Source organism: Platichthys flesus, chromosome 1 (genome assembly GCF_949316205.1).
Source record: "Platichthys flesus chromosome 1, fPlaFle2.1, whole genome shotgun sequence".
NCBI lineage: Eukaryota > Metazoa > Chordata > Actinopteri > Pleuronectiformes > Pleuronectidae > Platichthys > Platichthys flesus.
The window spans coordinates 4935176-4962666 of record NC_084945.1 but is presented as its reverse complement, the minus strand read 5'-3'; the positions used below and the strand labels follow the sequence as shown (position 1 = coordinate 4962666).

The 27491-nt window shown below is 42.8% G+C and overlaps 1 protein-coding gene across 2 annotated transcripts in view; it reads left to right on the top strand.

Annotated features, from left to right (window-relative positions):
* The window catches only part of tspan4a (tetraspanin 4a), a 120752-nt gene that overhangs the window by 73261 nt on the left and 20000 nt on the right, over positions 1 to 27491 (top strand). For both annotated transcript variants that reach the window (XM_062397830.1, XM_062397756.1), the window contains 2 exons: positions 241 to 432; positions 12440 to 12514. In XM_062397830.1, the coding sequence (XP_062253814.1) occupies positions 241 to 432; positions 12440 to 12514 (267 nt within the window). The remainder of the gene's footprint in view (positions 1 to 240; positions 433 to 12439; positions 12515 to 27491) is intronic.

The window sequence follows — 27491 nt, the reverse complement described above, 5'->3', positions numbered from 1 at the left end:
TAATTCACTTACTTCTTTAAATGTATTGAACAAAAGCTTTACTGGTTCTGGTAGCTGGTTTTTGCTTCCTCCCATTTCCTTCCTCTGCATTCTGTTAAAAAAAAAGAAAGAAAGAAAGAAAGACTTCAAACATTCTCATGCTCCACCATGTTCCGCTGTGTTTGTGTCTGGGAATGAGTTTGACCGTGTTATTAGCGAACTGACAGCATTGCGCCTTCTCTGTGTGTGTTGCCTCTGCAGCTGGGAGGATGTGGCATACTGGGAGTGGGGGTCTGGCTCTCGGTGACCCAGGGGAACTTTGCCACCCTGTCATCATCCCTTCCCTCCCTGTCGGCGGCCAACCTGCTCATCGCGGTGGGGACCATCATCATGGTGATCGGCTGTCTGGGCTGTGTGGGCGCCGTCAAAGAGAGTCGTCCTCTGCTGCTCACGGTAAGTTATCTGTCAGGTTTCTCCTGTTTACTTTAAAATCAAGGCTCTGCTGCATCTTGTTGACAAATAGTGTCGCTGACTTTTCAAGTAAAGCTATAATCTTTAAGAATTCTTACAATATAGCCGCAGATTGAAATGACACGCCGGGGATTCAATCTGTGTCCTTTCATGAGAAGCGTTCAGCTTCTGCAGCTGCCGTCACTCAGAGAAGCAACACACACACACACACACACAAACACACACAAACACACAATAAGTCTTTCATTTTGCATTGGAGATTTGTAATAAAAGCACAGGGATCTCTGTGGCTTAATGAGGAAAGACAAGAGTGAGCTCTGCCGACAGAAAACCCACAATCAACACAACCTGAAAGTAGAAAGCACCTTGATTAATTACACTGCTGCTGTTTCTACAGTTGCTTTACTATTAAATAGGAGGCAGGTCATTTATATGTGACTGAAGGCCGGTAGAGGTGCCCTTCTGAACATAAGATTCACAGATTGACAGAACAGTTTGATTCACAGACCCAAATACTTCAAGTCACGACTGAGAATATTTTTAATCCTGAAACACAATGATAAGATCAGTTTTATTTAAATAACACTGGGACACACTGTCCACAGTCTGCTGTCCATCCGCTGTCACTTCACACTTGACAGCCGCAGAGTGAGCTGCCAGCCGTCCGTCTGAAGGTGACGTGGTGTGATCGGCCATCACCACGTCGTTTATCTAGAGTGAGAGACGCCAAGACAGCAGAGACACTATCACAATGAAAGTTTGAGAAGGAAAGAAAACACTTTCCACCGGGAGTTCAACATTATTCAGCTAAATGAGTAACTTATTTTGATAACGGCCTGTAAGCCTGACACATAATGAAAGCTAAAGTTCACTAAGGTTGTGAAGTCGGAGCTGCAGGATCAAGGTTTGTCTAACACATGTAATCTATTACTGTTACTTTTGTAATGTTGCAGTGAGTGAGTGACAGACCTACAAGAAGCACATTACCATTCTGTTACATCAGCTCGTGGGAAACCCTGTATACGTTTCATCGTTCTTTGATCGGTTTCCAGTTACAACATGTGTGTCTGAACTACACTTCTACTACAGAGGTGTGTGTCTGTGTCTGTGTGTGTGTGTCTGTGTGTGTGTTTGTGTGATGAGCAGAGACCTGGCTTTAAACAGAGCTGGGGCTGATTTGCATATTTATAGGTCCACGAATATTAAATGAGGCAAAGGTGAAGCTCTTCATCCAAATCATTTCGAGGCGATGAAGGGATTTCTTTTCTTTTCTTATCCTGTAGATATAAGAGATGAGATTCGAAGGTTTAATCAATGACAGGAGATGAACTTTAAGGTCCGAACACCTCGTGACATTTACCGTGCATCGTAATATCTTGCAGGAGTTTGAAGAAACTTAAAGAAAGACAGCCACGAGGATACCAGTACTGAAGCTCATGTACAATAAAGATAATCATTTCAAATATATTCTCCATATAAGCTTCCCCTGGACCGATGTGGTGGTGGTGGTGCAGGTCTCGGCTGGTTGTCAGAGGCACTGGCCCCAGTGCTCCCACTTGAGGGGGGGTTAACCACTGGTGTCAGTCACGTTGACACACTAACAGCGCGGTTGTAATCCCAAGGAAGAGCAGCGCACAATGTCACCACAATTGACAGTTTTCCACCAGACTGTTGCTCTAACAATGCATAGCACATGTCACAGTGATAGGATCCTACACATAACACGCTTTGAAAATTGCCAGTAGATAGAGAAGCCCTATTATTTATTCATCGAGTGATTTTATACTAAATTCTCAACCAAAGGGATCATTTTCTTGTGTAATTGATCCTTCCAGTTGTCTTTTCTCTTCAGTTTCAGCGAGATTTACTTTTGAATTTGTGTGATTGTTATTTTAAAAACCCAAATTTAAAATGTATACAAATGTGGAGCAGTCCAATATTTTGCAAGGTCCGATATCTAAGAAGTCTTAAAATGCACTGTGGCTCCACAACGCCTGCACAGCACAGATAAGAGAGGACACAGTGAAGGACTACACGTCACATTGTGCCCCAATTTCCTTCTACCTGTTGGTCTAGTTAAAGATGCATTACCACAAATATAAATGGAATAAATAAGTTTAAATAGTAACATGGACAGAGGGGCATTTTAAAATGTGATTTAAAAGCTGTGAGCCGTGTTTAATAGGTGACACATTTCCCGGGACTGTCTGACACCGGCCGGAATTCGACATATAACCACTAATATGCAAGTCAGGGCACAGGAAGTGTTTGACATCAGATATCCAACATTTCACGCTCTAATTTATCCAGACTCTGAGCTGCATGAGGTCCAATTTCCAACCGGGGGGGGGACGCTTGATAACATGTGAACCCCTGATCCATACAAGATTCCTATTTATATTTACCCGTTTGGCACAGACTCACAACCGAGGGGACGATTCTGATAAACAAACCAACTCATGTAATCAACTCTGCACAGTGTTTATCAGAGGGGAAGAGAAATCTGCGTGTGTGTGTGGGGGGGGGCGGGAATCGGATTTAATCATTACCAAAATGGCGCAGCAGGAGTTAGCAATTACGAGCTCTGTGGGAAACGGGGGTTCCGATGTCGATCATGAGCTCGATCCACGACATCTCCCCACAGTGACCACACCGGCTCCTGCACGGTGTCAATATAATGAGTGTGTGGGAATTATAGAGTTTGCTTTGATGAGTGACAGGGCAGCCACATCCTTCATGCCCATTAGGAGAAGTCTCCTCTCCCTCCGAGCTTCAGGGCTAATTAGCACGTTGATCGCTGATGAGGGACGCGGAGAATCACAGAATCACTGTGAGAGGTTTGAGCAATTACTGCTTCGCTCCGCGCTGCCAGGATTATTATTATTCCTGTTTCTGTGCGCCTCGTAATTTGTGGCAGCACAACATCAGAGCGACTGATTTTCTGTTTTCAAAAATCATCTTTTTTAGCGATTCCATGATGACTTCAAGCACATCCCTAGCTTTTTTTAATATATATATATGAATGTCAAACTTCATACAAACATATTAAAACTAAAAATAGATAGCGTGGGCTCTAATCGTGTTATAGGGCAGAAGTATTGCAGCAGCCTTTGGACTAAAAGTTGGACTGGCAACCGATTACTCAGAAAAAAGGAAAGTGAAAGTCAACTGTTTCAATCACGTCCGTCCTATGTGGGATTAAAACTATTTTGGGCCAAAGTCAGAAAGTGTGATCTGGTTAGTTTTGGTTTCACATTTCAATTTAGGGAGAGAACTAAAGAATTCAGTCTGACGCACGTACACGTCCTGCGTCATCAGCTGCGTCCTCCTACACTTAGTCGTTTTTACATTTGAATGGAGAAAAATGACGATCCCTTCCCACTGTTAGGGGGTAAAAGTTAAAATTCACAGTTTTTACTTTTAAAGAAAGTACACAAATTCTTGGGTAAAGCAGGTAAATTCATCTAATCTCCATATAAAAGGCATGCTGGGATATGAGGGTATGGTTTAATTCTTTCCCCCCTTAATGAAATGGACACTACACCGAGGTCTGTGTCATTTGTCCTGCTGACACGAGTCTAAATACCATAGGCCTCACAGCCTCTGTTTGTGCCTCTGACTAATTTCTGCCAGTATTAGCAAATCCCGATAAGCAGTGAAAAACATTGTTCCACATTAACGGGATTCATTCCTCTGCACTGGCAGAATATTCAGCTTCCAGGCCCCGGCAGTGACTGTGCTGCACGAGGTCAACAAAACAACAAACAGGCTCGTGAACATTGTTCTATTTGTAAACGGTGACAAAAGGGAGGAGACAACAAGGAGGAGACAACAAGGAGGAGACAACACGGAGGAGACAACACGGAGGAGACAACAAGGAGGAGACAACACGGAGGAGACAACACGGAGGAGACAACAAGGAGGAGACAACACGGAGGAGACAACACGGAGGAGACAACACGGAGGAGACAACACGGAGGAGACAACAAGGAGGAGACAACAAGGAGGAGACAACAAGGAGGAGACAACACAGAGGAGACGACAAGGAGGAGACAACAAGGAGGACACAACACGGAGGAGACAACAAGGAGGAGACAACACGGAGGAGACAACACGGAGGAGACAACAAGGAGGAGACAACAAGGAGGAGACAACACAGAGGAGACGACACGGAGGAGACGACACGGAGGAGACGACACGGAGGAGACAACAAGGAGGAGACAACAAGGAGGAGACAACAAGGAGGACACAACACGGAGGAGACAACAAGGAGGAGACAACAAGGAGGAGACAACAAGGAGGAGACAACACGGAGGAGACAACAAGGAGGAGACAACAAGGAGGAGACAACAAGGAGGAGACAACAAGGAGGAGACAACAAGGAGGAGACAACACGGAGGAGACGACACGGAGGAGACGACACGGAGGAGACGACACGGAGGAGACAACAAGGAGGAGACAACAAGGAGGAGACAACAAGGAGGAGACAACAAGGAGGAGACAACAAGGAGGAGACGACACGGAGGAGACGACACGGAGGAGACGACACGGAGGAGACGACACGGAGGAGACAACAAGGAGGAGACAACAAGGAGGCGACAACAAGGAGGAGACAACAAGGAGGAGACAACACGGACATCACACACTGCGTAGCCACAGGGCCTAGTTGGCGACAAGTTGTTTTAAACTCCTCTGATGCATTTTTTATGTACGGGAGAGGCTTCTGGAATTTGTGTTACCCTGTAGGAACCTTCACTTTGGGTTTTCACTTTCTAAATACTTCATGAATTAAACCCCATGTGTTTCCGTTACGCTACAGAGGACGGTCTCTTCTTCATGTGATGCAGCACCAGTCAGACTCTAAAACCACATTTTTGCAACAAAGTCCAATCCCTTGTCCTTTTAAGTAGAAAATTAGAAGCTGTTTAGGGACACTGCATTTCTCCGCAAAAGTAATTTGCATCAGGGTAATGGGTAATTAAAGTCATGTTCACACCAGTGAGTTGGGATGATCGATACCAGCACAAGTCAAAGGGCGTTGAGGAGGAGTGGCCGAGGATCAGTGAACCAATCTGCCCACAAATTAGTCCGACTGGTGAGGTCCGTGCGGTGGAAGAGGAAGAGGATTGTTTACAACGTGCAGCTTCGACGTGGCTCTGATCTATAGAGCCTGTAAAATGATTAGCTCCTCCACATGAAAAGACCGAGGCCATCACCTCAAAGGCTTCCCTCCATACACGCTGGAGGGCGGCGACATCCCAGAAGCCATCGATTCAGAGGGCGCTGATGGACCGTGTGTCTGACATGAATGGTTCATCGGTCGTGCTGCTCTGTCCACACACAAAGAGACACTGTGGATTTCACCCTGTGTAGAAATCACAGAACGGGGGGGAACACAAAAGAATCAATCCCCGGCCCTGGACTTTGATTACAGCTCCGACCTGACACCCTGCTAAACATCAATCTTTTTACTAAGCAGGGACATCAGCTCTGCTGGCCCCACAAGTCAGAACATAAATACACAGAGGCCTCCTGATTTTGTTATACGCATTTTCATCATGCATGCAATCTGCACTTAGACTGCGGTTCTTTGGATAATTTAAAGTCTCCTTAAATGTAAATATTACAAACATAAATTCCAGCTCTCTGGAGATTAATTGCTGCAAAGCTTTCCATGCCATGAACTACCGCAGTAAACCAAGCTGCAGCGACGAAGATGAGAACAGAGCTGCTCAATCCTGAGGGTTTCTATTCTGGTCCTCGAGCGTCGGTGTCCTGCAGGTTCCTGTTCGTCCCTGAAGGAACCAGATAGATGTTCATTAACTCTCATGGAACAAAAAGCTGCAGGAGACACGTCCACTGCGAAGAGAAGTCCTACAGGACCATTCTGCTGAGTTTTATATCTGTTGCAGTTAGACTGACATGGTTATCTGCACCATTACACGTGTCAGTGCTATCTGTATCTATCAACGCTTGCACGGGGAGCGCAGTGGAAGGGAATATAAAATACTAGACAGCTCCCTCAGTTTAGAAATGCTCCGTGTTAGCTGGTGATAAAAACAATAAAAGGTCTTCAGGTCAGAAATGAATGTTTTCTTGCCGTTGCTCTGCCAGTGATGCATTATCTGTACCAGCAGCCTTCCTTCAACACACATAGCATTGGCAAGTGTGATGGTTTATCTAGTACACAAATGTCTATACTTAACTTAAAGTGGCTATAAAATACAGATACAAACTAAATGTTTACAAACAGTGTAAGAATAATGTGAAATGGGATTTATTTTGACATCATTATGATAATGTTTGTGCCTGCAACACTCGAGAAAAATGCTCAAAAACACCAATTTGAATTACTCGTCGAGCATCGAACAGGAAAAACAACAAACCAACAGCTGTCTGGTAAAAGTAAAAGAGCATTAAGCATATAGCTAAAGAGAAATATTCCCCACAAGAGCAGGTGGAGACCAAAGCAGAGCTAAAAGTCAATATTAGAGCTGTATTAAGTTGAGTGGCGAGAAACAAGAATCCAAAAGATTAATAATTCTCTGTAAGTGATGGACGAATACATAAGCAGCTCTTATCTAACAAGTTCATCATATAGACTTAAGAAGTTGGTGAAAAGGTGATGATGTGTCAGTGTTTCATCTCAATCTCGTTTCCATTAAACCCAAGAAGCTTCTACTTTTCTGTAGAATATCATTTTATGCTGTATTTCAAATGGATATGTTTTACTTTTCACTTTTTTTATCCACTCGCTGCTAATCAGATTCAGAAGATTTTGCATAAATATGTGGATAGTTCCAAAGATTTAAGCAGTGATTCTGAGCATTTTTGGCTCGTGACCCGTTACATAAACTAGTGTCTGTTATTCAGTGCTTAGTTGTGTTTAACTCTGTTCACTACGGATCTCAGAGAGTTTCAGTTAAATAACCAAGTCAGAAAGAAAGAGGATGAATTATGTAAAAAGGTCAGAGATTATAGCAACATATCATAGATTTCTATCACAGAACTTTCTGTTTCTTTCTTTCTCTTCCCAGTCACCATCGCACAATTCGCCATATTTATCTAATGAACCTGTGGAGAGATCTGACCCCTGGGTCGAGAACCATTGAACTAACTCTTAGTATTTCCCAACCTGCTACAGTGACAGTTACGCACTGATTCATTGGTCTATATAGTCTATTAATATCCCACATTGGAGTCCACAGGTCTGAGAACATGCCTGTTGAATTTGCTGATAATATCTGAACAGTTATTTAAGACGGGGTCTGAATTCATAAATTGTATCTAGAATGGGATATTTGTATATTTTGGTACCAGGACTTCGACCCAACCAATCTAAGTTCCTCCACCAGTGACAGTGCAAAGTCAAAAGTTTGTTAAATCAGCAGAATCTCCGGAAACAGGAAGAGGCTGCTTGACAACAGTTTAGCGAGCTGCTCCATAAAACACTGTTTATTGCCCCATTTTGCTTCCTCTTATTCCGATCTCTCTATAAATCTCTCCCGTGGTTATGCTGCTGGAAGCCGCCGCAGCGAACAGAATAACGTACAGTATTTCAGATTGAATAATGACAATTCAGGAAAAACATATTGAGGCTGCTTCGGTCCCTCTGTAACGAGATCTGAGTCTTTGTTTATAATAATTTATCACAGTGACAGTGCTGGTGCACTACAAAACAAGCCATACTTCAATTTGAGATTTTAGCCCAGATTCTGTATATGCAGTGTCCACATCCATTTGCACAGAACTAACTTCAAGCACAAGCTACTGTGATTACATAAAAGTAGCAGACGCCAGCTCTGTAACATAAACACCATTTCCACTATACCTTTCCTATGCAACGGCCTTTCAAAGTAATTTAGAGAAATATATTGTTTTTCATCTTATGTCTTCATTAGAACGTTTAAAAAACCCTTTGGATTTATTACGGTTATAAACATGAGGAAGCTGGGACGTGCTTTAATTTAGCTTTATTTTTATTATAAGTCTTTTTCTAGTTCACAAATGGACTTTTATCATTTGCACTTAATTGCCGGCTGCAACCCATTTGATAATTGTGATCCCTTCCGTGCAGCCGTGTGAAATCCCTGCAGCTAATTCAAATGTTTTCCTGCAGAGTATTATAGGAGCCAAATGCTGCCGCCTGCCTTCCAATGGTCATGTTGAGTCTGGATTCTGCCTGTGGTCCAACCAAGAGCCGTTGGATTTCTTATTAAGAGCAGATTAATGGAGAAGCGGTGATGAAAGCACTAGATTATCTCTCCGAGTTTTTACAACGTCCCTCAGCTCTCGTTGCTCCGGCATCAATGATTAATTCATTGCTTTGTCTTCTATTGAAAAAAAGTTTTAAATTTGAAGTTGAAAAACGAAAATATACATAAGAAGCACAGCAACAAATAAAGAATATTTTCTTTTATAGCAGCTTAAGATCAGATGACTATAAAGCTGCTTTCAGACGGGGGACACTGAAGTCCGCACATTGTCCTGAAATTTCCCGGTGGAGCCATTTGTGAGAAACGCAAATGTCCTCATCAGCTGCTCCAGACATTTTCCATTACTCCTTCTGCCAGAGCCCTCGTAAAAGTTGTGAGTAAGCCCGTGTGAGAATACAGTCAGGAAATGTCTGCAAAAACTCACAGCGAGCAAGTGGGGGGGGCGTGATGGTGGCGTTTGTGTTAGTATATCACTCGCAATCGTTGTGTTGACTTTGCAGATTCCTCTCAAATGCTTGTGGTAGCGTTTCCCAAGCAAAAATACACATTATGACTCCGCTGCTGATTGAAATTATACGTCAAGTCCTTACTGCTGACTGCTCTACCCAGAGGCCAGCCCTCACCTGGACGTTGCTGAAACTGTCATTTTCCAGTTGCTGTGAGTGCTGTGTTCACTATTTGTCAAGTGCAAACTCTGGAAAATATCCAGACCCAATTCTTCTGACAATTCCCCCAAATTCATGTGTGAAAAGAGCTTGAAGGACGACTCATCTTCAGCAATAACACATTCTGAGAAAGCCACTGTTTGTAACCGGCCCTGCAACAAACAGAAAAACAGAACTGGTGTAACCAAATAACGGATTCTGTTGAGATCCTGGTTGCTGCAAGTCAACAACTTTATTTTTATTTAGTGAATCAAATAGTTCTTGAGTTGCGTCCCTTGACAGTATTCTCACTCAGGTGGAAAACGCATCATCTTCCTCTAGAGACAGTTAAATTGCAATTCTGGCCTATAAATTGATCAGAAATGATTATTTGCAGAAAATAACCTTTAAATTGTGTTTATTTTTGCAATCAACTTAGCAGATGATGAATTACCTGTCTCTGCTGACAGCTCCTCCCTGACTGCAGATGAGGTGGACACTACTGATACTGGTGACTGCTGATTGGTCACAGAAACCTGCCAACCTTTGTGTGCGGCTGAAAGATGGTGCGTGAACTCAAGGACAGCGCCGTTCGATTATTAAGCCACTCAGCTGGATGCGTAAACAATTAGCAGTATAGTTCAGCGGCACATTTCCATAGGACCTGAGCTAAGTGACCATTCGTCAGGGCAGCTTGTCTGTCACATGGATTCATGGTCTGTCTGCTTCCAGTGGCCGAAAATCAATTAGCGGAACTCTTAAGTGGGTAAAAAAACAACAACAATCCAATAGCAGGGATCGAGGGGCCAGAGGCAGCAACACTTTGCTGTGTGACTCTCGACCACACACTGAATCTGAATTTCTAGCAGTGGAGCTGCACAGTTGACCCGTAACTCTCTTAAAACTGTGGTGAGATGTTTCTGCTGAGGATCAATACGGAGTCGAGAAATAGCTCAAAAGATTCAAACTTCACTTTTTGACCTTTTCCACGGATCTGCCTCCGTCTGTTGGTCTCGCTCCTTTATTTTCATCTACTTCCTTTGGGTTGTAGATCTGCAGTAAACAGCTGCAGTACATATTTTCTCAAAGATTCAACAGCTCAGATGATTTACGTTTTCCTCAATCTGCCGCGTGGCATATTTCTCCAGTTTTAAATTAACATGCAAACACGCGAGGATTGCCGCCAAATTGGAGCTAACTGAAATTTTCCACGACCCAGGGCCTGACGTGGAATCAATGAAGGCTGACAGAACAATAGGAATTGATTCCAGTCGCTTGTTTGAGGCGCCTCCTGGAAAGCGGGGCCCAGCGCTGCCATCAGTTTGTTACCTCGGCTGCTTTTCACCTCGCAGTGTTGCCGCCGAGGCTTTCATGCTTTCCAGGCTTAGTGATTCATTCATGCAGGTTCTGCCAGGAGACCTCACAGGCAACTGACGGCCCGATGACGGCTCCATGTCAGACTTGTGAACTATCAACGCTCTCGTCAAGCAATCGCCTGGAACTCACAGAGGACGTGTAGCCATGATGTTTGTTAAAAAACATCATGGCTAGCAGCTCAGAGAGGCTGCGTTCAGCAACACTCTGAGCTGAAGGCATATGTCAGCATGTAAACATGTTGACATCCTGATGTTCACCACATATACTGTATATTCACAGCTCAGGGTGTGCACGTTAATATGCAAACACATCACATCCCTCTGCCTCCACTGCCGCATTTTCCAGTAATGGTGGAAATTGAGAGCTGAGCCAAAGCACCTTCCTTCCTCTTCTTCTTCTTCTTCTCCTCACTATAAAGGATGAAGAACACACAGCCGCTGAGGCCATTTCATACCCAAGGAAAGTTTAAAGACATCAGGCAAGGCTGTGTTCACAGAGACTCTGCCAAATTTCAAAGGGACTGAATCCAATAGTGACCTTCATCGCATGGTTTTTATCCTCATGAAAAGAAACCCAGACACACCTGAGCATGTGTTAAAGGCCCAGCAAATTTACATGATCTGAATTTGTTCTCAAAGTAGAAAAGAGAAAAATAGTCTCTGGAGAGTTTGAACTCACAGTGAGACTCAGTCAAACTCATCCTGACAAAACAAACGCTCTCACTCTCAGCTGGACTCAGTTTATCAACTAGTTAACCACATTTGATTTGTTGAGCCCATATTCCAAATTCACCATTTGCCTCACAGGTTTTAAACAAGGTGCAACATCATCTGCTCTTAACAATCATACGTCAGGACTCCCTCTCCCAGGACGGACAGAAGTGCAGTGTTCAGAGAGAAAGAGTCGTCTGGACCTGAACCAAAGACAAACAATATGTCTGCTTATGACTCATGTGACAATAGAAGCCTGTCGGACTATAAACAGCTTACAGCAAATACAGGGTGGAGTCTCAGCCCAGAAATCCACTGTCTTCTTCAGAAGCTCCCACATATTGGCTTTTCGTCATCAGCTGATAGCCGATTGGCTCCGAGGGCGTAAAACAACATGACCTCCAGCGTTTGGCCAAATGAAGGTCAAACACCTAAATGGCTCCTGCACCTCAAGCAATGCATTGTGGGAAGACCTTTAATATGCTTCTTTCAAAGCTTCATTCAATGAGATGAGTGAACGATGAATTGGTTGTTTATTCAAATCAGCATTTCAAGTCTAAAGAACCTCAAGTAGCCAAACGTATGTTGTTTATTGAAATTAACGAGATCTAAACATTTAGATGAGGTACAGAGCAGCCCATCTCATCCGGCACATGAGAAACATGGCGGGAAATAAAATAGGTTTCCTTCAACAACTTCACATAGAGGAAAAGTGTATTTCATATTTTGCAGTCTGTGATTTTCTCTCCCGCCCCCTCGACCTGTCAGCCAGAAATATCGAGGTTGAACGATCTACAGCTCTTCCATCGGTCTCACGTCACCAGCTCTCTCTCCTTGACTGTCTTTGGCCATTTCTTTCTTTCTTTCTTTTTCAAAATTTGCCTTTCACTCCCACACACACACACACACACACACTTCCCCTTGAACTTACGCGTCATTTAAATTTCACGAACAGAGCCCTATAATCCCCCCGGTGTTGTTTTCCTCCACTTCAATAAATGACTGTGCTGACGATGTGCTGCCCTCTCTGTGTCCCCCGCAGTTCTTCATCCTCCTCCTGCTCATCTTCTTCCTGGAGATTCTGTCCATCATGCTTTTCTTCGTCTACCAAGACCAGGTAAGATTGCTCTCGTCTTGTTATATCCTGTGATTTTCTTCTACCCGAACAAGATAATAACTGGCTCTGGAAAACAGGTCCAATCTAAGCCTTTCATATGCCGGGCAGATTGCTGATGTTGAAGATGGAAGATGTAAACCATCAGCAGGGAGATGGTTTTGAAGTTCATTCAAGCAGTGTAATACGCCGGTTAATAAAAAAGCATGTGTCAGCTGACACCCTGCATAAATAATGTTTGATGAAACTGCACAAGAATCTGGTTTGTTTTTTTCTTGCTGTTGGATGTCTGCAGGCTGCACCGGAGAAAAATAGACACACGGCCACCATTTCCCCTTTTTCCTTGTTAATAAATCTCAATCTACCTCCGCTTGTCTATTTGTGGGCGATTTCCCCTGTAAATAAACAAGTCAGGCAGGAGAGGAGAGGAGAGGAGAGGAGAGGAGAGGAGAGGAGAGGAGAGGAGAGGAGAGGAGAGGAGAGGAGAGGAGAGGCAGACGAGCGCTCCCCTCTCCTAATATGAATGTGTAATCCCTTCACATTCTCAGCTAAGGTTTTTAATATTGCATTGAAAGGCCATGCCAAATTCCATCCATCTTAATGTTAATTGAGGGATTAAAGTCTGGATTTGTTGTTTAAAAAGAGAAAAATCTAACAACAAACACAAGATATTATTGTTGCACGACATCGCAAATGTTAAACCCTGAAGACTTGTGTATAAAACGCACAAATAATAATACGTCTTCTGTTCGGCCCTAAAACAAATATCATGTGACAATGGGTATTAAGTGGATTTAGCTCTGCAGGAGGGGAATTTAATTCCCAAAATAAGTCTGAGTTGAGGCTAGGAATGACTGAAAAGTTTTAAAATATGGTCCAAATGCTTTCTAAAGAACGCCTGGAGGGAGATTATGTATAATGTAGAGCGGCTGTTGCCAGAGTCAGAGCAGCGGCCGAGTCACTGTTCACATCATCGCTTTGAGTTTTATTTTTATTCTTGAGAAACAAAAGAGCCTGAACGTTTTTTAGCAACATGAGAAGTCAGCTGCACACGTTGTTTGTTTTTTGAAATCATATTACCAGTTAAATTATATTATATATATATAATGACGGCTTTCGATTGGATTTCTCCATCGAGGTTGTCTTCTTCTTCTTCTTCTTCTTCTTCTTCTTCTTCTTCTTCTTCTTCTTCTTCTTCTTCTTCTTCTTCTTCTTCTTCTTCTTCCTCTTCTTCTTCTTCTTCTTCTTCTTTTCCCTGTCTGTCTGTTTGATTGGTTGGTTGGTTTGTTTGTTTGTTTGTGAGCAAGATTCCACAACAACAACTCAACGGATTTCCACAGAAATTGGTGGAAGGATGTTGTTGGAGTCAGGGAAGAACCTTTTTCTATTTTGGTGCAGATCCGGAACAGGGGTTTTCTTGTGTTTGACTTTCTTTAACATAACAAGATTGGACGTTTTTCCAAGATTTTCTCCAGGGAATAATGGATATTGATAATAATTCACTATATTTAAAAAAACTAATATCTATGAATTTGTGAAACTTGGTTTAGCTTGATTGAATTTCAGGGGACTGCTACGCCTTGGCGGAGACATGCGTTCCACTAAGTGCCAATTCAAGTTTTGATTAGCAGCCAAAACTCACACTATTCTTGCATGAGAAATTACTGAGATCATTGAGTCCAGTAAACACACTGCTTCAATTAAAAGCAAACTCGACAACTGATCACCATGACTTCCTCCAGTCACAGGTATCGAATGTCCTCTAATTAGATGAAAGAGTCATTTGACAAACAACATGCAGATGCTGTCATTTAATTTAGCGTATACACAGTGAATTGTGCATCCTCTGGAGACCCCCCCGATATAACCGTGACTGGGTGAAGTGGACCCAAAGTGAAGAGCTCACTCATAAATCACTGGCACTTTCTCAACCCCTCGCGATTTATAATTCATGAGTTGGGACAGAAAACATTATCCCCAAAGACTTAGGCCAAGGCCGAGCCTGAGTGAGTCCTGATGGCCTCCTGCAGTTTGGTAAACAACTAGCTTCATTTCTTTCTGTTGGAATTTCTGTTTGCGACATCTGACGTATCTGTACTCTGCTCTTTGGTTTCTCTAATTCTGGCCCGGTTACATAAATGTGTTATACTTCCATTGCGTTTTCATTAGACGAGCCCCTTCTGCCTGGCTTCCAGCTAAGCAGCACGGGCACAAAATGAATGTTGTGTTGTTTCTGTCACCCTCCTCTCAGTATCTGTGTTCCCCGACGCTCAGTGCGCCCCATTATTCAGCCTCTGAATAATTCAGGTTGGTCTACCCAGGAGGCGATTAGCGACAGGACAGAGTGAAAAGTTAGGGAAGGAAGGCACGGATATTCAGCCGAGCTGGTGCGCTGTGGGAAATCACTCGCGGTAAAGGATGGGTGGCCATTACCAAACTGCCACTGATATTCTTTTAAACCACAGGAGACTCAACAATTCTCAGTAATATTCTGCCGTGTAAAGTGTTTCCCTGCACGGTATCATGAAGGAGACCTCTAGTGCCTTTACTCAACGTGGAGATTCTCACGAAATGTAAAAACGCAAAGGAATAAATCAGAGGTTATAAATTATTATTTTAATGGATACAAATGCACACCCTCAACTGACTGTTTATGAAGATTGACAACATTAATACTCTCCAGAAGAGAAGCCAAATTGTCTGGGTTGCCCCCTGGTGGCTGGCTGCAGTATAGGTCATGAACCCTGTCTCTGCCATGTTGGTGGATGGGACATGGACCTAAAAACAGGATGAAACATTAGTCGAGGGCGTGTTTTGGTGGAAACTCAATTCTGCTCCTCAAACTTCCGGGTTGAGCATTGGAAAACATTGTCGTCATGGTTGTTATGATGAGACAATGCAGGTGACGATCAGAATGACCTAAGATGGAATTTGAAATCACATAATTTGCCAACTAAGCTGTTTTCCTCTCCAATTTATTTTTATTTCGATAGAGATGTCATATCTAAATTCAGTTGTTTGAATTTGCTTTCATTATTGTCACAGGACAACAGCTGCTAACCGAAACAAAACAAGGACCAGTCTCCCATCGTTTGTTATTTCAGCTAAGACCACCTTTGCAGAAACTGTATCTGCACATTGGTTCAATCCCACTCTGGCTTTGAATACTCCTAATGCACTGTGAGTGTGCTGCAGTGAACCAAACACAAGAGAGCAGAGAGAGTACAGGTAGAAATGTACCTCTCATCCAAGTGATGAAAGAATTAACTGAGAAAAGGGAAAAGACATTATTAGTAATTGTGAGAGATTCATTCTGTTTATCAGACCCTGCTGCTTTCCAGCTCCTCCATCACCATGGAGACTCCCCAGCAGCAGTCCTGCAGCTGGAGTTCAACCCGACGTCCATCCTCCCGAAGTGCAAAAGCTTCCCGATGCCATGAGTAAACCGGAGCGCTGCAGCGGTGCATGTTGATGCTCTCCGTCCCGGGCTCAAGGGACGGTCACGCTCCGCGGTGCGTTTCATTACAGCTGCTTTACACTTGATAGAAGCTCGACGCCGCGGCTTGAGGCGACTTCACAACAGCTCACACATCTTCCACACACCTGAAACCATCACCAAAGGGTCGGATATTGAAAACTGATGTGTGTAGCATCTCTTACCGCTGTGTCTGTTTGGCTTCATCATCACCTCAAGCCAAGGGAGAATCGCTCCGGAGTTTGTTTACAGACTAGAGGACTGCAAACAATTCGACCTGCACCACCGAGCATCATCTGTGCTATTAGCAATATTTTTAGTGGCACTGGTAGAAGTAAAGCTGCGGCAAAAATGTAATCCTTCGATTAGTTCAAAGGTTTCCACACTGGCTTTGTGTTATTTTTGAATTAATTGAAGTCTAATGAGCCTCTCAGCCCTCTGAAGTGTGTTAAGTATCTAATTACACGCTTGCACGTGCAATATGTACGTTTGTCTTTGTATTCACAATTATGGTTTAACTGTATGATTTGATTGCTTCATTTGCATACACACATACATGTATATAACATATATATATAGTTGTACTTCAGTCAGCACCCTCTTGACAATCTATATTTAGATTTCAAATGTAAAAAATGCACATTTCCCCCTTGTGGGATAATAAAGGATTAACTCATCTTAACATCCTCCTCCACTGGTCACCAGAGGTTGTTATAATTCAATCAGGAAGCTCTCAAAAATAACTGCATCAATATCAGTGAAGAGGCGACTGTTTACTCCGCCAAGGCCCAACAGGCCCCTTAAACTCAACCGGGCTGCATCACATCACACAAACGGTCCCTTAAATACGCCTGATTGTCATCAAGATGCAGGAGTTATCTCTGAGAAATTAACACAATTATTATTCCAAAAACATGTGAGAGAAACTCCTGCCTCTGCTGCTGCGTCTGGATCCCCGCCAAACTGTAATAAGTTCTTTCTCAGTTCAGACATTAATTCACTAGTTATTGCATAATCCTGCTGACAAATGGGAAAAATCTATGAAAATTACAAACCTAACCTCCTCGGTGGAGGTAAACTCAGTCCAGCACGCTCGTAATATGTAGAGTACACATATCTTACTACAACAACACAAAACTGCTCTCAGGCGTTTGGGGACATTTTAACGGAGAGGCTGTGTTTAAGAACTTTAATGTCTGAGTCGGCTGCTGGAGAGAGTTTTTCCTGCCGTCCCCCACAGAGCAGTGTCCACGTGAGAATACAGCAGCAGATTGTCCAGAGAAATCACAGCGTGGGCGTGTTGATGATGTTTCCTCCAACAAAATGAATATATAAATATCTCAGGGTGAAAAAATAGTTGCCAAACACAAAGAAAATGCAAAACAAGATGTCAAAGAGATTCAAGAGCTTTTAGTTTCACATTTTTGGACATTTTCCTTTTGTTGTGAACGCGTCTGTCTCCTGTTGTTTGTTCTACAAACTCTGGAAAACGTCCGGACCCAATACTCCAGACACTTTTGGACGAAACTGGCTGAAGTGAAATGGCATTAAAGATCCTTTTAGTAACCATCCATATGTAAATGCATGTTAAATAACGACCACTGTACAAACTTCTGATTCCCAAAGCAAATAGCCCAAGACCAAGGTCACAGAAACCGACTGAACAAAGTCAGGACATCACTTCACAACATGCAGTTTAAGCACAAACAGCAAATTACTTACCTCGTTGAAGTGTCGCCATGATCTCTGCATCAGTCCTCTGCACACAGAAGCACTTCAACTTTACTTAGAAGGAGAAAGATACCAGGAATCCATCCCATTAAGAGTGTGACACCATGCAAACCGTCTGCAGCCTTGACGCCTTGCAGGATCCACAGCTCCTCTGTTTACCTCCACTCACTCCTCACTTCTCTGCGTGTTGCACTCACGCACACGTTCAAGCTGAATAACGTTTCTCATTCAGGATGAACTTCTCTTTTATTTTATTAAAGCTGCAGAGCGATCGGTCTAAACACACCCTACACACGTTATGAGTGTGGCAGCTCAACGCTGTCCTGAGGTGACACTGCACCGGGTTGACAAGCAGGTTTATGAAAAGCTACAGAGACTCTGCACTGCAGCAAAAACCGCTCTCAGCAACGGGCTGGTTGACCACACACACACACACACACACAGACACACGCACACACACACACAGACACACACAGACACACACAGGTGTTTCCACGTGTCCTGTCTATTCAGTCCTCTGCTCAGGTTTTCTTGGCAGAGTAAAGTGAAGACTTATGAGATGTCACCAACTCCAATGACAATGATAAAATGTGCAAGTTATAAAAAAACGTTATAAAAAAAAAGCTTTTATTTTTTAAACTGATATGTTCTGGCAGTAAAGTGCACATGAACGACTCGTCAAATATCCTCGAGAAGAAAGTTTTAGTGCAAGTTAGACTGGACAGGGCAGACATTGGTAAATGCCAGTGATGTGGTGCAGTGATGCTAAATCCACCTGCAGACTTTTATTTCAAACATAGCAGAACGAACCAAGTGTAGAGAAACAAGTATGGAGCCGCCATGCATTCAAGTCATGTCAAGAAAAAGAGCTAAATGGAATACAGACTAGAGTGCAACTATAGTCTAAGAGGACCTGATTGAAGACTGATTTGAACATCAGGACGGAGCCACAGAAGAGGAGCAGGGACAAAGAGCAGGACCAAACAGCTGTAACACATGAAAACAGCAGAATAGAATGATATAATTTACAGCACATTCAAAAGGTGTGACTCTTCTCTCCCCGGCGGTTGTAAGCAAACGTCAGTCAAACTCTGTCTGTTCACACCCACACAGTCCTGAGGGTAATTAGGCAAAATTAGTGACAGAAATCATTAATTCTTTGAAATGCACAGCCTCACTTCAGAAGGAGGTGTTGGAGAAATATGAATCATATTCATAAAGTGTGTATATTGATGCAGCGGCGGGGATGGTGCAGCCAGCGTCGAGGCCAAATCAATATCCTGTCGGGACCCGGCAGAAACCTGTAGCAGGGTCCCTGTTGACCTATGATGTACATTGTGGTTTTATTATCTCCTCAGGCAGCGAGGAACCGATCATATATCGAAGACTGAAATTATGAACTCATCAATCGATTTGCGGTTAAAGAGGAAATTATTCCTCATCGATTTTGGTCAATATTTCATAATGGAAGTTGTGTTTATATCAAAAAGGCAAAAAAATAAGTAAATATTTGACCTTGGGAATTAAAAAGGGAACGATCATGGGTATTGTTCTCTTTGATATTTTTACAGACTGCTCAATCATTTGATTATTAAAGAAATAAATTGATAATGAAAATAATTGTTCATAAAAAAATTTTTTTAACCTTTAATATGAATATAGTGTATTCTTCTATAATCTAATATTGTAATTTTGTCGATTTTAATTTAAGGATTCAAAATCTTCCTGATTAGAGTGAAACCTAGAATAGTACTTAGTACATAGCTAATGGAGAATGGATTTTATTTATATGGTTCTTTTTCTAGTCTTAACACTCAATGCACTTTACACTACAAGTAACATTCCTCCATCCATGCACACATTCATGCAGTGATTGTAACAGCATCGCCTTTTCTCTCACACACCATTAATGCTCGGTCAGCACAGTGGTCAAGGGCAAATCTGAGGCTCTGGACACTCGGGCAAGTGGCCCGGAGGAGTCGGGGATCGAAACACCGACCTTCTGGTTACAGGACGACCTCGTTCTCATACCAACACCAAGGCCCTGCAGCCTGCTGAGATTCAATCAAGCGGCACTGAATTGTTCATGCTTATAGACATAAACCCCTTGTGAACAGGCTTTTTTAAATTAAGTTTCATGCATCATTGGGGAAATGAGTGAATACACCATTAAATGCTCCATCTCACAACGGAAAGACAAAAATCCTTAATCGTCCAGATCCACCACAACATTTGATGGCGTCCCTCTTAACCCACATAGTGCTTCCCATGCTGATCTACCAACAAACAGAAAGGGCCGGGTTTGAAAACAACCTTGAGGAGGTGATAACAGCGTTGTAATGTTGTTAATAGCAGAAACATTTGAAGTAATAACGGTACTTGAGGTGGGAGACGGACTCATTTAGTCGGCCTGCAGGGATCTTAAAAGCTCTGAGCACACAGAGGAGTAAAATGGAGCGAGGCGCCGGAGGGAGAGCAACCAATCGAAAGTGCTGACACGGCATAGATCAATACAAGTGATAGAAATGACAGGCAATTCTCGCCATAAAGCAGCGTGATAAGTCGCCCCTGAGGTGCATATAAAGCTGTACTGCAGCCGTATTGATATGAGCCTGATGTATAAATGATCCCCAAACCAGATTATTGAAGAGCTGTGTGCATGTGTACACTGGTGTAAAAGGTTTAACGTGTAAGAGGCGCCACATTTCAACCCGTGTGTAAAACCCGTGCTCCTTGTATCAAACTGCTGCAGAATGAAACCAGATGTGGTTCTAAAATACGACTCAGATTCAAACGGATTCACTGTCGCATGCTGTGTGAGCAGCTGAGGACCCGTCAGCCAAACAGATGTATCTGTGACCGGTCTATGACACCGACAGTGATACGCCGCAGACTTCTGCCTCTGCTGGGAACGCTGGGTTCAAATACAGATCCCCAAGAAAGGTCGCCCAGCAAGAGGTTCCAATTTGACAGTGATGGGCTGGAATTAAAGAAAAAACACTCCTGTCCTCAGATCATCTTGAACTGCTCCACAGGACAATTGTCTCCCAAGAAAAGTCACAGTTAAAAATCACAGTTTAACAAACCAACTTCTGTCTGTTCACAACCAGTCAGAGAACGTGTGTGAAAGGTGGAGTTAACATTTAAAAGAGGAGGAGAGCAAGAGAATGGCAGTGAGTGAGAGTTCATAGTTGAGAGCTGTGACCTTTACGTAGAAAATGGAACATGGGTTTCCGGTTATTAATCAATGGACTTAGAGAAAATGAACAACATGTTTTTTATTGTGTTGATTTCTTAAACGTTCCTAGAAAATGTCTAAAAAAGACGAACCTTTGATTGTCGCTCAAACGTTTTCATGTAGTTCCTACAGTGCTCAGGAAAGTAAACTTTGAATCTGTCCTTGCTGTTGTTTTGTCTCGGACCTGGACTTTCCCCACGATGATCGATAAGATGGTTTGTTGACCAGAAAATTCTGTTTGAATTTCACGTCTGTTATTTTGCTTCAGAATAAACCGAAAGATCCAAAAGGTCCGGAGCAGTGTGTATATCTTCTAACTCATCATGTATTCAAACCCTGTATTAGTCTGTCTGGGAAACAAGATGGATATTGGCATGATTGCATATCCTCCTTTGAAGACTGAATTATAGTCATGAACACAACCAAATTGCTCCGGCCATTCTCTGAAGCATCTTTGAAATTTCAAGCCAAATAAAATCAAAGTTTTGGAAAACGAAGAGGTATTTTTTTAAATTGACGAAAAGAAAAAGTCGAGACACACAGAAAGTCACTGTTGTTTTCCACCTGTCTCCCATAAGAATGTAGTGACACATTGTTTTACATCATCCCTCTGCCAAGGAGCTGGTGTGCTCACTCCTGTTCATCGTTCGTTTGGTTGAGTTGTCAGATTTCCACAAAACTTTGTGGAAGGATGGGACGTGGGCCAAAAGAGAATTCATTAGATTTTGTCACGGACGCGAACGAAGGGCGGATCCAGGATTTTTCAGTCTTCTTTTTGACATTTTCACAACATTGTGTAGTTCACAATAACAAACATCAGGCTCATTGAGGGGATTTGTATCTACGAGTGTCTGCATATTGGTGCAGATCCAGATAAAAATCAGGATGCAGCAGATTTAAATTTAGTTTTATTGGAGGACAGTCTTTTTACAGCCACTATATTGTAATAAATTCTGGCAGGAAAAAAGGGACATTTATATTACTTGCTACACCATTGTACTTCACACTGAATGAACATACTGGCCACACTGGTTTCATTATGTACCTCCATGCAGCTCATCGTACCAGGATCATCCGAGCCCTCACCTCTACAGGATGTTAGTCATTAGGTCAATGCAGCAGGAGTCACCTGCTCTGCTGCGGGTGACCAGGGCGCCTGTCGGGTGGGGTGGGGTGGGGTGTGTGGGGGGGGGGGGGGTGCAGCTGCAGAGGTGATTTCCTGTCTGCTTGTGTGCGAGGTGAGGTAATGCCGCCGTAAAAAGGAAGTCACAAAGAGCTATGGTCAGGACGGATCTCATCCACTAACCCTGAGGGGACCGGAGCAGTTAAAGATGAGTCACGGGCCGTTACTGCATCTACGACACAGATGTAGAGGCCGTGACTTCTGTTGTAATGATACCATTTCTAAAAGATTTAGAGCTTTTACACATAAGAAACACATAATTAAACCATTTCCACTCGGCACTAGTGTATTATAATGAATTCATACACACAACATCTCTAACTCCACACATAAATCATCTGTGGAAAGGGTGCATGGTAACTTAAAGTATAATTATTTATAAGAAACACATTTTTAAATAACATCTCCTCACTCTCAAGAAATCCCATGAACTCCATCTCCCTGTCCAAGGTCACATGGCTGGAAGCCAGAGGAAGAATCAATGTGTGTGGTCACTGGTGTAACTTTAACTTCACAGTAACTCAGAGAACGAGCTTTGACAAGTGAGCAGAGAAACCATGTCAGTTAAAAACGATCAATTTAGATTCATATTTGCATCTTTTGCTACAACAGAAATTGACTGAATAGAAATTGATGAAGACCCCCCCCACACACACACACAGACACCTCCAGTGGCCTGTTCCTGCAGCGTGAAGCACCCCCTCTCATCCTGTTACACGTGTTTGAACCTAAACTCCTTTAGATTGAAGGTTCTCAGTAATCCTGAGAGCCGTGTGACCGCTGTCAGTCTCACTCTCACATCACTGTCATCGCCTCTCGACCCCGTTCCTCTGTTGATCCATTTAATGTGGCACATTGTGAAATTATTTGGAGGAAGCTTGGAAAAAGACAAAAAAAAGAAGCTATCCACTTGTGAACAGACGACTTCAGATACAGGTGAAGTGCAACCTGCTTGTGCGGTGAAGTGAAGTACAGGCGTCACTGACTCATGAGATCCCGGTGAAATCCCATTTCAGGCGTGATAACTCCACTTTTTACACATCATTACTGTTCCTGCGTCAGCCGTCAAAACAGTTGAGCTCGTCAAGATATCAAAACGCAGCACTATACTGTCTGAATACATTTAAAGCCTGAGAAAATTTAATTTTGTGTAGACTGGAGAAATGCAATTAGATAAACACCCTCAGTTAATTACAATGCTAAAATACACCCACATCAGGGCAATGTTAATATGAGCGGCAAATAGAGATGATGAGTAAACAGAAAAGACATTTGCTGTGGAGCCCTGAATTACACTCATGTGACAAGGGAATGAATTGCAAAGATGGTAATTATAAAGTAATTTAAATTGCAATCAGGCAAAGTTACCAGTATAATGAAGGAATAGAGGTGGTGAGGCTCTGCAGGTGCAAACAGACTGGAAACTGTCAACACTGCTTTTAAACACATGTGAATAAACATAGAAACATTATGTCAGACAGAGAAATTCAATCACAGGCTGTAAATTGAAGTGGGATTATTTACCAAAGTCATTTTAAACATTTAAATCACAGATCACGTGTGTCAGAATCTTTTTAGAAGAACATTACAGGAATTCAATTATATTTTATTTATATAGTACCAAATCATAATAGAAATTATCTCAAGGCACTTTAAATAAAAGGTCAAGACCTTAAAATCTATGGAGAAACAACAGTTCCCACAATGAGCAGCACTTTGGCGACGGGGGATAAAAAAACTCCTTCATTAAACTGAAAGAAACTTTGAGAACCAGAACTGATGAGCAGAGAAAGGTGTGGACGAGAGGAGAGATGGGGGGGGAAAAGAGTGATGAGACTTATTCTGCTCATATTCATACTTTGAATTTGTGTTATAACTAAAAAAAATCACTTTCCTCAAACTGTCCATTGCTGCAGCTCCTCTTGTCAGCCTCTGTCTGAAACACTCCTGTCTCTTTAAGGCTGTAAAAACATACGTCTCCTTCCACTGTGTACATTTTGTATTTATTTATCTAAAAGCCATGACGATAATATTCACAGCCTGAGAGTTTGAATCATGATCGTAAAAACATGACACAACATTTCATCATTTGGTTTGGATGAAAAAATTAAAAAGCTTTAAATCTGGCCGCCATGTGCCGTGATGAAAAGAAATATGTCTAAATCCATTTAACCGTATGTAAATTAGTTTGGCTAAATTTGAGCAGCTTATTCCCTCCTGCTTGAGTCCATAAGCCACACAATACAATTCTCTTTGAATACTTTTAATTATGCTGGAAATGGGAAACTCCATCCCAGTGAGTAAGAGGCTGACAAGCAAACACCAACTACAAAGGGCTTCTGTGCACAGTTTCCCATTAGTGCAGAACTTGTGGAGTTCATTGCTAAAATAAGATAAGACATCCCGCTGTGCAGGTCGGGGGGGATGGGGGGGGCGGCATTTCAGTTCGCTGTGGCATCCGCTTAGAACAGCAAGGTCACGCCCTCAGGTATGATTCCACAAATCCCTGATTTAACCTGTTTTGCATGAAGCAGATTCTGACCATTATTCGATTCAGAACTCTGATATTTTACTGTTTGGGAACGATGAATAAATGAATAAACCATTTCTTGCTCATAAACTTTTGAATACTTCTTTGTAGTAAACTTCAGATTACTACACATTTTCTTGTACAAGTGAGTATTTATTGGAGGCAAATGGTGCATTAGTGGGATTAACTCAAATTCAACTACAGTGCCCAAATGGTTTGAAAGGATTGAATCCCACCCAGTGAAAAAATGTTGTTTAGTTCTGTTTTTGTTTTTGTTCCCTCTTTTGTGTTATTTTGCACAATAATAAAAATATTGAATATCAGCAGCCTCAGCCCCTAAACCCTGCCTGTGGGTTGCCTCTTCTTCTTTCTCTGCACAATAAATAATTCAGCCAAGAAAGCATTGTTTTTTGTCATTATGACGGGATTCACCATCTGTCAGTCACAACCCAGTCAAGACAGATAAGGAGGGAGAAAAAAGAGCTGAGAGAAACTGCTGCAACTTTTGAAACGGGGTGGAATAGAAATTTTGTTTTTTTACACGATTAAATTCAAAATTGCTGAATCCTTTGTAACTTTCATGTTTAAACTAAAGATTGTAACATTCATTCAAAACTTTGGCCTGCATTCAAAAGTAAATAAGTCATCATTTAACTTCATATAAAGTTCAATAAATAATCTGCATTCGTCCGTGGGTTAACCCCCCAACACTCTTTCACATTATAATCACACATCTGCAGATAGAAGGCGATAAAAGAACTAGAATGAAACTCAGTTTGGTCCAACAGTCAATTTCAATCACGCTTTATAGCTACACAAACAAACAATGAAGATCACTGAAAAACATCATGGATTAATCTCTCGAAAGTCTGTGAAAACGTAAATGTAATTGTGAAATTTGTAATTTAATCTCGTGAAAAAGGCAACAAATCTTTGAGTAGTTTCCTCAAATCTCCTTGGTGAAGATAATGATTTAAAAACAAAACAGAATCTCACGTGATGAAACCGAATGAAGGCACCAGCTGCAGGAAAACACATTTTCAGTTTGAATTATCACTTCAGGTCTTTTTTTCCTTTTAGAGCATCACCGCTTAGAACAAGCCACGAAAACACAAGGTCCCTCTGCTGCTCTTCAGGTTTTAATAAACGAGGGAGTAAAGCGGCAGAGAGCCTCTTAGATAATGACCCTTGACCTTGGGCTATTGTCCAACACGGTGCCTACAATCCTTCAGCTTACTATTACCTTGATTAGGGCTGTTCAAGTATCCCCCTTCTAACCTCCATTCTGCCAGTTCACTACTCCCCCTCTGTTCCTGCCATTGATTGGGTCTGCTGGTTTGCCAAGTGTTAATCAGCAGCTGATTAGAAGCAGAGAACAAAAAGGAGCTGGGATTGTAATTGATTTGGCCGAGCACTGAGAGTCTCCACTTAAAGGAGAACACCATACATTTGAATAATTAACTATGTGTGTCATCACGGTGCCCCCTGGAAAAACAAAGTCGGAGACAGAGGCCTTGAGTTGTGACTCCTTCCCCCCCGATTCATTATCTGAGGAGCACCGGCAGGTTTCACTTCCCACTTTACTAATCTAAAGAGTTATGGAGTTTCTTGCTTTAGAGAGGAGTTGTCCAACTTAAAAAAAATAAATAAAAAAAGTAGTCGCCGATTTGTCCTGAGAGTAGAAAAGATCACGTACTCGGCTTCTTCAGAAAGGTTTCCCCCCCCCCATCACTCCTTGTCCAAATGCACTGCAACTCTTTGGGAAGATTTACGCTCATATCCCGAGCCGGGGGGTGGGGGGGGGGGGGGGGGGGGGGGGGTTGAAGCGCGAGTAACTCAGACAAGAGAATAAAACGTCTGCAGTCAAAATGAGTGCCCTTGAAAACCCTTCTCTGTGGACCACACCGGGTCACAGTCCAGGGAGCGGGACGTGAGCTCCCTGAGAGGAAGGAGGAAATGACCGAACTGCCAGGGAGTCGAACCCTCGACGAGAAGAGCCAAACGGGCGAGGACGGCTGCAGGAGATTCAGGTTGAACTGAGACGACTGGATGGCCCATATCAGAAGAGACTGAATCGGGATTTTAAAACTCAAACAGCTCATTCAACCTTGATTTAAGGAATCTTTAGTTTTTTTTGTGATATTGACAACGTTGGCCTTCAAGTTCGTTTTCAAGTTTTGCCATTTGTCCTGTAAAGTGTTCGTCGTTCATACAAACACAAAAGTCTTACATATTGCTGAACCACCTTTAACACAACACCATTCTCTCAGCACCGACTCCCAGCGTCTCCTCCAGCAATTGAACCCACGAAGCAATGATGATGCAGTTCAGCTTTTTGTCAGAATCAGGTAATGTCATCGCAGGAGATCATGTTTTATGCAGCTTGACGTCCTGTAGTGAAATGATGTATTCCCTGGAAATCCAGCGGGAATATGACTCGGCGTGTTTCCTCTCCTGCTGAGCGCCTTCATCTCCATCGCTGTATCACTGACTCACTCCTCCTCCTCCCACAGCTCTGACACAGGTAAAGCATCTCCTCTGTTCGGTGGGAGTTGGGCTAATTGAGGCATTGCAACGTCTCCTATAAAATCCCTTTCTTCTCTTCTCCTTTTCAGTCGTACTGTCCTTTTCTCGTTAGCTGTCACAGATGGAAGGCTCCACCTTGCCCCCCCCCCCCCCCCCCCCCACCCACTGCAGTGCCGTCACTATTATCTGGAGTCCAGTGGTCGTATAACTTAATCTGCCCCTCAGTGAATTTGATTTTACATATTCTGCCCTTCATCGCTTTACGGCTCACCCTCACCCTCTCCCCCCCCCCCCTGT